Genomic DNA, 12,037 nt, shown 5'->3' with positions numbered 1-12,037 from the left:
ATGAAAACCATTCACTGGGATATAAGACCCATGGGGAAACCACGGTGGGTGCATTTCCTCAAACATCACTCCAACTCACAAGTTATCTTTTGCCTCCAAAAGGCAAAATGGCGGCGCTGCCCTAGCAGCTGCGGCTACACCTGCGGTCCATTTGTCTTGTGTTTTTGTTGTTTTTTTTTGGTCTTAATTGTAGTTGTGATGTGGTGTCTTTGTGTTTGTGTACTATGTGTGTATGTGGGGGGGAGGGGGGGAACTGTAACATTGTAAATATGTGTCCCTTCCGAACGGAGACCCGACCTTTGTGTTCTGGGCCGTGTCTCCGTTCCTGCTGCGGCCTACCATCGGCCCAACTCCTGGAGCTGGCGGCCTCCACGGCTCTGGTTCGCAGAGCCCGCGGATCGGACTTACCACCACCGGAGCCGGCCGTCTTCGGAGGCTGCGGGAGCGGCTGCGACTCGCCTTAGGCTCGGGCCGCGTGGATGCCGACATCGGGAGCTCCGGCAACGGCAGCGGGTTCGCCCGCCCCGGATCACGGGGCTTGGGTCGCGGACATTTCACCGTCCGGCGCGGCCTAGGATGGCCGCGGGATATTTCTCTGCTGGGCGGGGGCTTCAATGTCGGGAGCCACGACCGCTCCGACGTGCAGCAACAGCGGCAGCAGCAGCGTGTTCGCCCGCCCCGGATCGGACTTATCATCGGCGGAGCCGGCCGTTTTCGGAGGCTGCGGGAGCGGCTGCGACGCGACGCGCCTTGGGCTTGGCCCGCTGTGGACCGTCCGGTGCGGCCTGCAACCACAACAACCTGACTGCGGGCGAGGACAGCAGGAGAAGGGAAAGACATTGTGGCCTTCCATCACAGTGAGGAGAGAGAGGACTGGAGGAGACTCACTGTGATGGATGTTTCTTTGATGGATGTTTCTTTTTTGTGTGTTTTTGGGGTTGGGTAATTTTATTGTTGGACTGTGTTTTGGGGGTTTTGGGGTTGTGTAATTTGAATGCCTATTTAATGCTTTTATTGTTGGACTGTGGGTGACCGAATTTCGTCCAATATTGGATGACAAATAAAGCTATCTTGATCTTGATCTCTAAAAATAACCACAGTCTGGCAGGAAGCCAGCCTGACTACCTATCGGGAAATAATCTCAGAAAGGGCCCATCTTCGGTGCAAGGAGGTTTAGTTAAAGTTTAGGTTAGAGCTAATGAAGTGATACATTTTGGAAGTCATAGAGTCGTAGAGTGACACAGTGTCGAAACAGGACCTTCAGCCTAACTTGCCCACACCTGCCAACATGTCCCACCTGCCTGCACTTGGTCCATATCCCTCCAAACCTGTCCTATCCATGCACCTGTCTTTCTCTTTCTTAATTGTTGGGATAGTCCCAGTCTCAACTACATCCTCTGGCAGCTTGTCAAACCAGGGTAGAACATTCACAGAGTATGGTAGGGCCCTGGGGAGTGTTGCAGAGCAGAGGGATTTAGGAGTAACTCAGCGGGACAGGCAACATCTCAGGAGAGAAGGAATGGATGACGTTTCGGGTCAAGACCCTTCTTCTGACTGAAGAACTTCTCCAGTCTGAAGAAGGATCTCAACCCGAAACAATTTAGTCTACTCTTCCAATCAGTAAAATCATAACTAATTATCCTTGACTGTTTTCCTATGTCCTTTCTGAAGTTTACAGACTAGTAGCATCTTTCAGGCTCAGCAACTCACCTATGAAAATCTCTCCCCAAGTCTTGCACAATCTCCTCTGTTGTCCCTATACTGGACTATAGTTCTCAGGTTTTTCTTTGCAGCCCTTCTTAAATAAAGACACATTAGCCACCCACTGGCATTACACCCATATCTAACGATGATTCATATTACTAATACTAGATTCAGCTAGAACTCCTGCAATTTCTTCTCTAATTTTCCAGTGTCCTTGGATATATCTGATCAGGCCTGGAAGATTTATCGATCTTCATTAAACTTAGGATGTTCAGCATGTAATATGCACTATCCTCAAGACATCATTAATTGGCCCAAGATCCCTCGTCTTCAGGTCTTTCAATACAGTTAAAACAGAGGAGAAATATCCACTGAGGCCAGTAACTCATTTACTGGAGTAACTGGAGGCAGCATCTCTGGAGAGAAGGAATGGGTGACGTTTCGGGTCGAGCCCCTTCTTCAGACTAGCATTCAGAGTTCATTGTGGGCCTTGCCCATCTCCTGCAGCTACGCACGGTCACTTCTGAATCAATCATCTCTTTCACAAGCCATTCCGTGAGGTGCTGCAATGTACTCTGCTTCATGAGGTTATTCCATTATAAGCACCTTGTGTTTTATGTGGGGATTATGCCTTAAAAAGCAATGCATAATTCAAAAATACGTAAATTAAATATAAACACAACCACACTGTCAGCAGTAAATTTGAGCACATTATTCCAAAAATACGAGCGCGTAAATCAAGCCTTGGCATTAAAGGAACAAGCACGTTATTTAGAAAACGTGTAAACCAAACACACATTACAACACGATGTGCCTGTATTGTACTTTAATATTCTTTTCCACTACTTAGATTTTGCACTAGTCTTGCACTCGTCATTGTATTTACTGTTGTATTTATCATTCCTGTATGTATATCGTTTACTCTGTGAGCTTCATGCGAACAAGGCGTTTCAGTGCACCCTGGTGCATATGACTATAAACTAATCTGAATTGAAGTTTTACTTGGAACAGTTTCACGTTTTAAAGAATAAAGAGCCTTCATTATTTTGGAAGGCAAAAATAACTTCGTAATGTACCAGCATACCGAGATTTTATTAACAAAGACAATACAGTAAAGGCGATATATTGCACAATGCAAGCAACTATATTGACCGAGTTACTGTTAATGCTTTTTAAAGTACGTAAACAATGGAGCATAAACCTGCGACTGAGATGATGACCTATGGTTAACATCCCAGGTATTTTTTTCTTTTCTGCAATTGTAATGCAATTAAGATGCTAAGTGAACAAAACCGAATGAGCCTAGCTTCTAAGTGATTTAACATAATGGATTTTTCCACAAAACCACATGATTACTCAGAAATTCACGAAAGATATTAAAATTGTTATATTGTACAATTATAATAGTGAGTGTACTGCAAATTTATATTAGCTGCTTAATTACTACCATTTATCTTGATTAATTGCAAAACTAAAATAAATCATTCTATGCATCAAATAAACTATGATCAGCCAATTTAGTTCAAAGAATACCTCTGAAATTTTAAGTAACATACACACAAGCTATAATTGTCATAATCTCAACTATCCAGCATGGAGGCCGTTAGAAACAACCAGTTATTTGGGCAGATCATGTTTGTCTCAAGGAGCAGAGATTAAGGAGGTCTTAGAATAATGAGAAATAATCTTACTGAAATTCCCACAGGGCACGATAGGGTGATATTCTCTTTGACACAGAGCGGCATAGTGACGCAGCAGGTGAGTTGCTGCCTTACCGCTTCAGACACCCAGGCACGATCCTAACTGCGGGTGCTGCCTGTATGGAGTTTGTACATTCTCCCTGAGATTGCGTGGGTTTTCTCCGAGTGTTCCAGTTTCCTCCCATATTCCAAAGGCGTGCGGGTTTGTCGGTCGGAAGGAACTGCAGATGCTGGTTTAACCCACTGAGTTAATCAAACATTTGTTGTCTATTTTCAGGTTTGTAGGTTAATTGGCTTCTGTAAATTGCCCCTAGTGTGCATAATAGAACGAGTGTACGGGCGATTGTTGGTCGACATGGACTCGGTGGGTCAAAGGGCCCGATTTCACGCTGTATCTCTAAACTACACACTTCGTGGGAGTTGTGAGTCTTCCATCTATCATGGGAAGAGATTATCTTGCAGGCGGATTGAAAGATGTGTTCAAAGAATCATTGTTTATCCCCAATGGGAATTTTTTGTCCACAACCACTCAAGAAGAAACAGCGGTGTGGTATTGAGAACTTCAAATCCATGTACTGGAAACACACACACTAGCTGTACATAAGCAACAGAAAGCATGCACCACCTGCCCTATCTTTGTAAGACTGTACAGTTCACACAATAACAGTCTCAGAATTTATAAAATTAGAGTGGAATCTAGTCATCCTGAATCCAAGGGATTGCCCAAGATGACAGTGAAACAAGGTGTTCCAATAGATTCACACCTGTCCCCTCAGCAGTAATTTTCACACTTCACTGAAGTAAATCGTATGCATAAAGTGCAGCTTTGTCTCACCTCATTGCAAATTAAGATTACATCATTGCTTCAAGGCTGCAACTTTACAAGAGACCAACGGCTGCATCAGTGCAGTTTTATTTGAGCCAGGTAGATTTATCAAAACAATTTAGACTTGTTGGATTCAACCACTCAAGTAAAGTAGGCTTCACACATAAATTTCCAGAATGGCAGGTTTGCCTCATGCAGGAGAGAGCAAACAGGCCAATACATGTTTGTGAAGAACTAGAAGCAATCACGCTGATGTCTACATAGAATTAGCACAGGGCATGAAAGGTAGCTATTTCCTAACATTTAGCATGCTTAGACACAAAATGCTGAAGTAATTCAGCGGGACAAGCAGCATCTCTGGAGAGAAGGAATAGGTGACATTTCGGTTCCAGACCCTTCTTCAGACTGAAAGTCACGGGAAAGGGAAACAAGAGATATAGACCATGATGTAGAGATATAGAATGAAATAACAAAATGATAAAGGAAACAGGCCTTTGTTAGCTGAAGCTTGATGAGAAACCCTTGGTTTAAACCAGCATCTGCAGTTCCTCCCTACACTTAGCATGCTTATGTCCCTTTCTCATCCTTTTTCTTCAAAATATCTTCCCAACAGTCAGCACTGGTGCTCGCAATCAACCAATTTGTCTAATACTATCTCCATATAGTCCCTTGTCTTACACCTCCATACCCACTACATCAAGGCAATTTTATCACGATTACATCACGGATAAAATGTCACTGAGGGAGTCCTCTTCAAAGTCAATCTTTAAATGTTCTGATCTACGGCAAGGCAAGGCAGCACATCTGCTTTCTTTTGCATTTTTTAAAGAAATAGTTTTGTCTCAAACATCTGGATTTGCTGCTTGATTCAATACTCCAAATGTTCCAACAAACAAAATAACACTTTTCCATAGGATCATTGATACATAATCACAGTGCCAGGCTCATTAATCCGTCAGTATAACGTTGATAGTCCCATCCACATATAGACCACACTTCTGCAATCAGCTTACCACAGGAAAAGATCCATTTGCTTTCCATTGACTCTTTCAGGTCTTTGGATGTTTTCCATTATTGGAATCAATTGTGTTCTCTGATGCAACTTTTATACCGATGTTACCAGCGGCTAACATTTCTTACTACTTAACAAGACCATGTTTCTACATGCATATTTAAAAATAATTTAAAGGTTTCCCAAATCCTACCTCAAGCTACAGTTAAAAAGGAGAACATTTTAAAAGTAAAAGGAAGCATTGTATTTTAGGGCAGTAAGTATTTAACTTGCAAGCTTTAACAGATGGATTTTACAATCAGCAACCTGCTCAAATCACCTTAAGTCACAAAAGGTAAGAAAATAAAACCATGTCAGCAGTGCTTGGAAAAATCTTACCCAGGTTCAAAGGGCTGAACAGTGTTAGTTTAGTTTATTTAGTTTAGAGATAGTGCGGACACAGGCCCTTCAGCACACCATACCGACCAGCGATCCCCGCACAAAAACCCTATGCTACATGCACGAGGGACAATTTACAATTTTACCAAGCCAATTAGTTGACAAACCTGTACGTCTTTGGAGTGTGGGAGAGAAACGGAGATCCCGGAGAAAACCCACACAGGTCAGGGGGAGATTGTACAAACTCCGTACAGACAGCACCCGTAGTCAGGATTGAACCCAGGTCTCTGGCGCTGTAAGGCAGCAACTCTACCGCTGCACCGCCCTGCCGCACCACATTTCAACTTGCCAGAAAACAATGCTGCCTCATTGGCTAACTGGTAAAAATCAATAAAATTGAGCATTACCCAATCTTTTTCCTGTAGTGGAATTGGGTGGCAAGAAGGATTGAAAGAGAAAAAAAATCAATAGCACAGAAGCTAACATCTAGAAACATGCCTAGTACTTGGCCCTGGGGAAACAACACCTGTGAACACAAGCCTTTGACTGTCTGATTTGTACCGCAATAGGGGTAGGGCAGGCTTAGCCTATTTTTACCCAACCACTTTCAACCATCTTACTCTAGAACTAAATTGTTTTATCTCCTTGATTGTTTGACTCTTCTTGCCCTGTCCCATGCTATCTATCTCCTTGAGTCTTAGACTTTAGCAATTGAAACATTGAAACAGGCCCTTCAGCCCACATCAAACAGTCAATTGTGTTCTCTGATGCAACTTTTATACCGATGTTACCAGCAGCTAACATTTCTTACTACTTACCAAGACCATGTTTCTACATGCATATTTAAAAATAATTTAAAGGTTGCCCAAATCCTACCTCAAGCTACTGTTAAAAAGGGGAACATTATAAAAGTGTACCCCGTACACTAGCACCATCCTACACACTAGGGACAATTTACAGAAGCCAATTAACCTGCAAACCTGTCCGTCTTTGGAGTGTGGGAGGAAAACAGAGCACCCAGAAAAAACCCACAGGGTCACAGGGAGAAAGTACAAACTCCATACAGACAGCACCCATAGTCAGGATGGAACCCGGGTCTCTGGCGCAGTCAGGCAGCAACTCCACTGTGCCATCTCGAGTCTTTTGATACCTGCTGCCACATTAACAGGCACACACTTCTCACGTATTACACGTCCCATCGCCTGCCTGTAAGAATGCTCTTGACTCTAATGACACATTCTATCACCAAATAGAAAGCTTTCATGAAATGGAACTTTACAGAGGTCAAGCAATAGATGCCTTGATTTCTGTGAAGCCCATCAATGATTTGGACTTCAGTGGAGGGGCCAAGATACGCAAGTATGCAGATGGCAAAAATCGATGGTGTTTAATATCAAGGAAGAAAGTTATGAACTGCAGCCAGTCATCTACTGACAGGGCCGGAAGGCCAATTGTGGAAAATGGAATTCAACCCATGTGTCAGGTGACAAGGAAATGGGCCATTTTATAATAAGATGTTGACCAGCTCACAGATCCTAAAAGATGTGCGTGGTTTTAAGGCTACACATTTGATACATCATAAAATACAGCAGCAGAGTGACTTTATTGTTTGAAAACAGCAGACAGGCCACAGCTGGGAATACTTTGCACATTCTGATTACACCACAGGGAGGATGTGATCTTACTAGATGGAGAACATGGGAGCAGCAAGAATGTCGAAGGCTAGAAAAGTGGGGAGATTTAAGACAATTCAAAGATTACTGAGGGAAGACAAGAGAATGAGGTTGAGAGAGCAAAATAAATCAGCCACGATTAGATTTTAGTTTAGAGATGGCGTGGAAATGGGCCCTTCAGTCTGCGCCCACCAACAATCACCCATACATTAGTACAAGAAGATAACTGCAGATGCTGGTACAAATCAGACTGAAGAAGGGTCTCGACCCGAAACGTCACCCATTCCTTCTCTCCCGAAATGCTGTCTGACCTGCTGAGTTTTTACAGCATTTTGTGAATAAATACCTTCGACCTATACATTAGTTCTAACCTAAACCTTAGGGACAATTTACAGAAGCCAATTAACCTACAAATCTGCACATCTTAGGGATGTGGGAGGAAACCGGAGCACTCGGAGAAAACCCACATGATCACAAGGGGAACGCACAAACTCCATACAGACAGCATCCGAGGTCAGGATTGAACCCGGGTCTTTGGCGCTGTAAGGCATCAGCTCCACCGCCGTGCTGCCCAAGTAGATGCCAATGGCAAACTAGACTTGATGGACTGGATGGCCTAATTCTGCTCCCATGTCTTACGAACATTTTTAAATTATGACAATATTATGATGCGCCCAAATAGTGAAAATTTCAGAAGATCATCTGCTATATTGACACATCCTTAATAGTTTTCATTATTTGGCATGAATACTAGGGGTTGAACGGCCTCCCATTTTTGATTTGATTCGAGGCCCTAAAATGCTACGTCTCCCCCCATTGCTACACTTGCTTCACCTTCACCTAATCCCCTTACCAATACAATATTTGCTTAATTTACAAAAAGCCACCTGCTCTCCCTGGCACCTTGACAACATCACCTCTTAACTAATTTCCAAAAAATTATTTAACTTGCACACAAAGAATTTTCTTAAATCCATTTACTCCACCTCCCCGAAAGGAATTTATGCACTTTGTCATCAGCAGACCCGACCATTTATTTATCCGTTTTGTTCTATCATCCAACTTAAATGCCACCTATTCTAGCTCATCTCTTTCTTCATTTCCCAACTGAACTGCTTTCATTGCTTTGAGCTCCTCTTGCCAACTGAGAAGTTGCCTTCAGCTCGCCTCCTGCACGAAAATGACTCCCTTATTTTCCCAAATACCCAATGCTGGTGTCCACTAAAACAGGTTCAGTTCAATTCCTTTCAAATCAATATCCTCAACATAATTCCATGCAATGACAAGCACATCTCCAGTTGACTAGTTCTGTTCTCAAGACTATTCTGTTCAATTCCTCCTAGAAATATGCAAGCATTTTGAAAAGGCGCTGTTCATCGAGTCAGAGTCTTACAGCGTGGAAATAGGTTTGTTCGGCCCAACTTGCCAGCACTGGCCAATGTGTCCCGCCTGCACTAGTCCCACCTGCCTGTATTTGTTCCATATCCCTCTAAACCTGTCCTTTCCATGTACCTGTCTAAATGTTTCTTAAACATTGTGATAGTATCTGCCTCAACTACCTTCTCTGGTAGCTCGTTACATACACCCACCACCCCTTGTGTGAAAGGATCATCCTCCTTTGATTTGATTTGAAAGCAAAGAGTGGGGATAAATGGGTCCCTTTCAGAATGGCAGGCAGTAACTAGTGGGGTAATGCAAGGCTCGGTGCTGGGACCGCAGCTATTTACAATATACATTAATGACTTGGATGAAGGGATTAAAAGTACCATTAGCAAATTTGCAGATGATACAAAGCTGGGTCGTAGTGTGAACTGTGAGGAAGATGCTATGAGGCTGCAGGGTGACTTGGACAGGTTGTGTGAGTGGGCGGATGCATGGCAGATGCAGTTTAATGTGGATAAGTGTGAGGTTATCCACTTTGGTGGTAAGAATAGGAAGGCAGAGTATGATCTGAATGGTGTCAAGTTAGGAACAGGGGACGTACAACGAGATCTGGGTGTCCTAGTGCATCAGTCACTGAAAGGAAGCATGCAGGTACAGCAGACAGTGAAGAAAGCCAATGGAATGTTGGCCTTCATAACAAGAGGAGTTGAGTATAGGAGCAAAGAGGTCCTTCTGTAGTTGTACAGGGCCCTAGTGAGACCGCACCTGGAGTACTGTGTGCAGTTTTGGTCTCCAAATTTGAGGAAGGATATTCTTGCTATTGAGGGCGTGCAGCGTAGGTTTACTAGGTTAATTCCCGGAATGGCGGGACTATCATATGTTGAAAGACTGGAGCGACTAGGCTTGTATACACTGGAATTTAGAAGGATGAGAGGAGATCTTATCGAAACGTATAAGATTATTAAGGGGTTGGACACGTTAGAGGCAGGAAACATGTTCCCAATGTTGGGGGAGTCCAGAACAAGGGGCCACGGTTTAAGAATAAGGGATAGGCCATTTAGAACCGAGATGAGGGAAAACATTTCCAGTCAGAGAGTTGTGAATCTGTGGAATTCTCTGCCTCAGAAGGCAGTGGAGGCCAATTCTCTGAATGCATTCACGAGAGAGCTAGATAGAGCTCTTAAGGATAGCGGAGTCAGGGGTTATGGGGAGAAGGCAGGAACGGGATACTGATTGAGAATGATCAGCCATGATCACATTGAATGGCGGTGCTGGCTCAAAGGGCCGAATGGCCTCCTCCTGCACCTATTGTCTATTGATGCTCTGCTCCCCACTACCCACCCAGCCATTCTGATTACACTTCTATAAAGTATCTTGATTGTTCTACATGACATGTGCCTATGGTTTAGGTGGGCACATACGATTGCTTCTTCACGAATCACAAATAAGGGATCAAATTTCAAAATTGCAGATGATTTCAATGTCATTGATAGCCAACATACTCAATTTATTTCTCAGGAGAAAAGTGACCATTGAACAAGACATTCCAAATATACTTGAAGATTACCAACGTGCTAAAATACAGCAACATTTACACTTACCTTCTGCAAAGGAAGTACCATGAATGCTCCACCACCACTCGCGTCTATAATTATCGCCACAAACTTGGGATTTACAGCACAGAATGAACTGTCCAAGGTAACTCTGGAAACTCTGATATCATCATAGCATTGTTCATTTTTCGCAGCCTGTCCGAAGACGTGACGAAACTTGCTCGATCGTACAACCTTCCGCTGATACATCTCTGCAACAATTAAAACAAAACTGTTAGCCTTCTGCAGTCAATGCAAGATCTAGAACAGAGATCAATATATTCAATATACGCTTCTTCCTTTCTTTCCCTCCAGGCTTCCGAGAAGTTCTGAATCGTTATACTTGACGAGAATGTTCCCTCGGAAAGCATCCAGCCCTAGCCCTGATGGTTTACTTGACCAGGGCCCAATGGGCTGGAGTTTTCACAGATATCTCCAACCATTTTGGATGGCACGGTGGTGCAACTGTAGAGTTGCTGCTACCTTACAGCGCCAGAGACCCGGGATCGATACGGACTACAAGTGCCGTCTGTACGGAGTTTGTACATTCCGCGTGGGTTTCCTCCGGCTGCTCCGGTTTCTTCCCACACTCCAAAGGCATACCGGTTTATAGATTAATTGGCTTCGGTAAGTTGTAAAATTGTCCCCTTCTGTGTGTAGGTTAGTGTATGGGAGATTGCTGGTCGGCACAGCCTCGGTGGGCCGAATGGCCTGTTTCCGCACCGTATCTCTAAAGTCTAATAGTTTCTCACTATAATGTTCTGCTTTAAAAGGACATCCACAATACCAGTGCCCAAACCCTTGGGAATAAGGTTCTGACTGTCAGACGGACTCTCAATTTTGTATACTTCTATCAGTTCTGCCCAAATCCTGTTCTACCTGTTCTGAAAAGCACTGACATTTTTTAAAATAAAAGAATAAACACTCATTTTAGTTAAAGGTCCCAATGTTTCTGAAGAACGGTTCCGACCTGAAACAAGGTCAAGCCATTCCCTCCACAGATGCTGCCTGACCTGCTGAGTTAGCACAGAAACAGGCCCTTTGGCCCAACGTGTCCGTGCCAACCAAGATGCCCCACCTGCCCACGTTTGGGCCATATCACAGTGAAAACTTTTCCTATCGATGTACCCAAATGTCTTTTCAATGTTGTTATGTAAGAAAATAACTGCAGATGCTGGTACAAATCGAAGGTATTTATTCACAAAATGCTGGAGTAACTCAGCAGGTCAGGCAGCATCTCAGGAGAGAAGGAATGGGCGACGTTTCGCCCATTCCTTCTCTCCTGAGATGCTGCCTGACCTTCAATGTTGTTATAACACCTGCCTGGTACTTGACAGCTCACTTCATTTACCCACCACCATCTGAGTGAAAAAAATGCCCCACAAATTCCTATTAAGTCTTTCCCCTCTCACTTTAAACCTAAGTCCTCTGGTTCTTGATTCCCTACTTGGGATAAAAGACTCTACATTCACCCTATCTAATCCCGCATTTTGTGTTTTGCTCAAGATTCCAGAATCTGCAGCTCCAATATTCCCTCTACTTTTCAGAGCGATAATGCCTGCAGACATCTGCCCTAAAGATAAGCATTACATTCATTATTCTCCAGCCTTCTGGCACACAATTACAGTGAAAAAGGGTTTTAAAGTTGAAGTTTCAGGAGCTCTGCAGTGTTCTGTCGTATCTCTCAGAAGGGCTGGTCACACCCAGACACATTACTTACTGGCACATTTGGTTAAAATCATAATTATTTTTGGGCAGTGTATTATTTT

General features: G+C 43.6%; 1 protein-coding gene across 1 annotated transcript in view; it reads right to left on the bottom strand.

The window, feature by feature from the left end:
* LOC144606038 (coronin-1C-A-like) overlaps positions 1-12,037 on the bottom strand; it is a 94,161-nt gene that overhangs the window by 54,970 nt on the left and 27,154 nt on the right. The window contains exon 2 of the mRNA XM_078421824.1: positions 10,278-10,480. Coding sequence (XP_078277950.1) covers positions 10,278-10,478 — 201 coding nt within the window. The 5' untranslated portion in view covers positions 10,479-10,480. The remainder of the gene's footprint in view (positions 1-10,277; positions 10,481-12,037) is intronic.

This window comes from Rhinoraja longicauda, chromosome 25 (genome assembly GCF_053455715.1).
Source record: "Rhinoraja longicauda isolate Sanriku21f chromosome 25, sRhiLon1.1, whole genome shotgun sequence".
NCBI classification, from domain to species: Eukaryota; Metazoa; Chordata; class Chondrichthyes; order Rajiformes; family Arhynchobatidae; genus Rhinoraja; species Rhinoraja longicauda.
The sequence above is the reverse complement of the archived record's forward strand: the minus strand, read 5'-3'. Positions and strand labels throughout refer to the sequence as shown.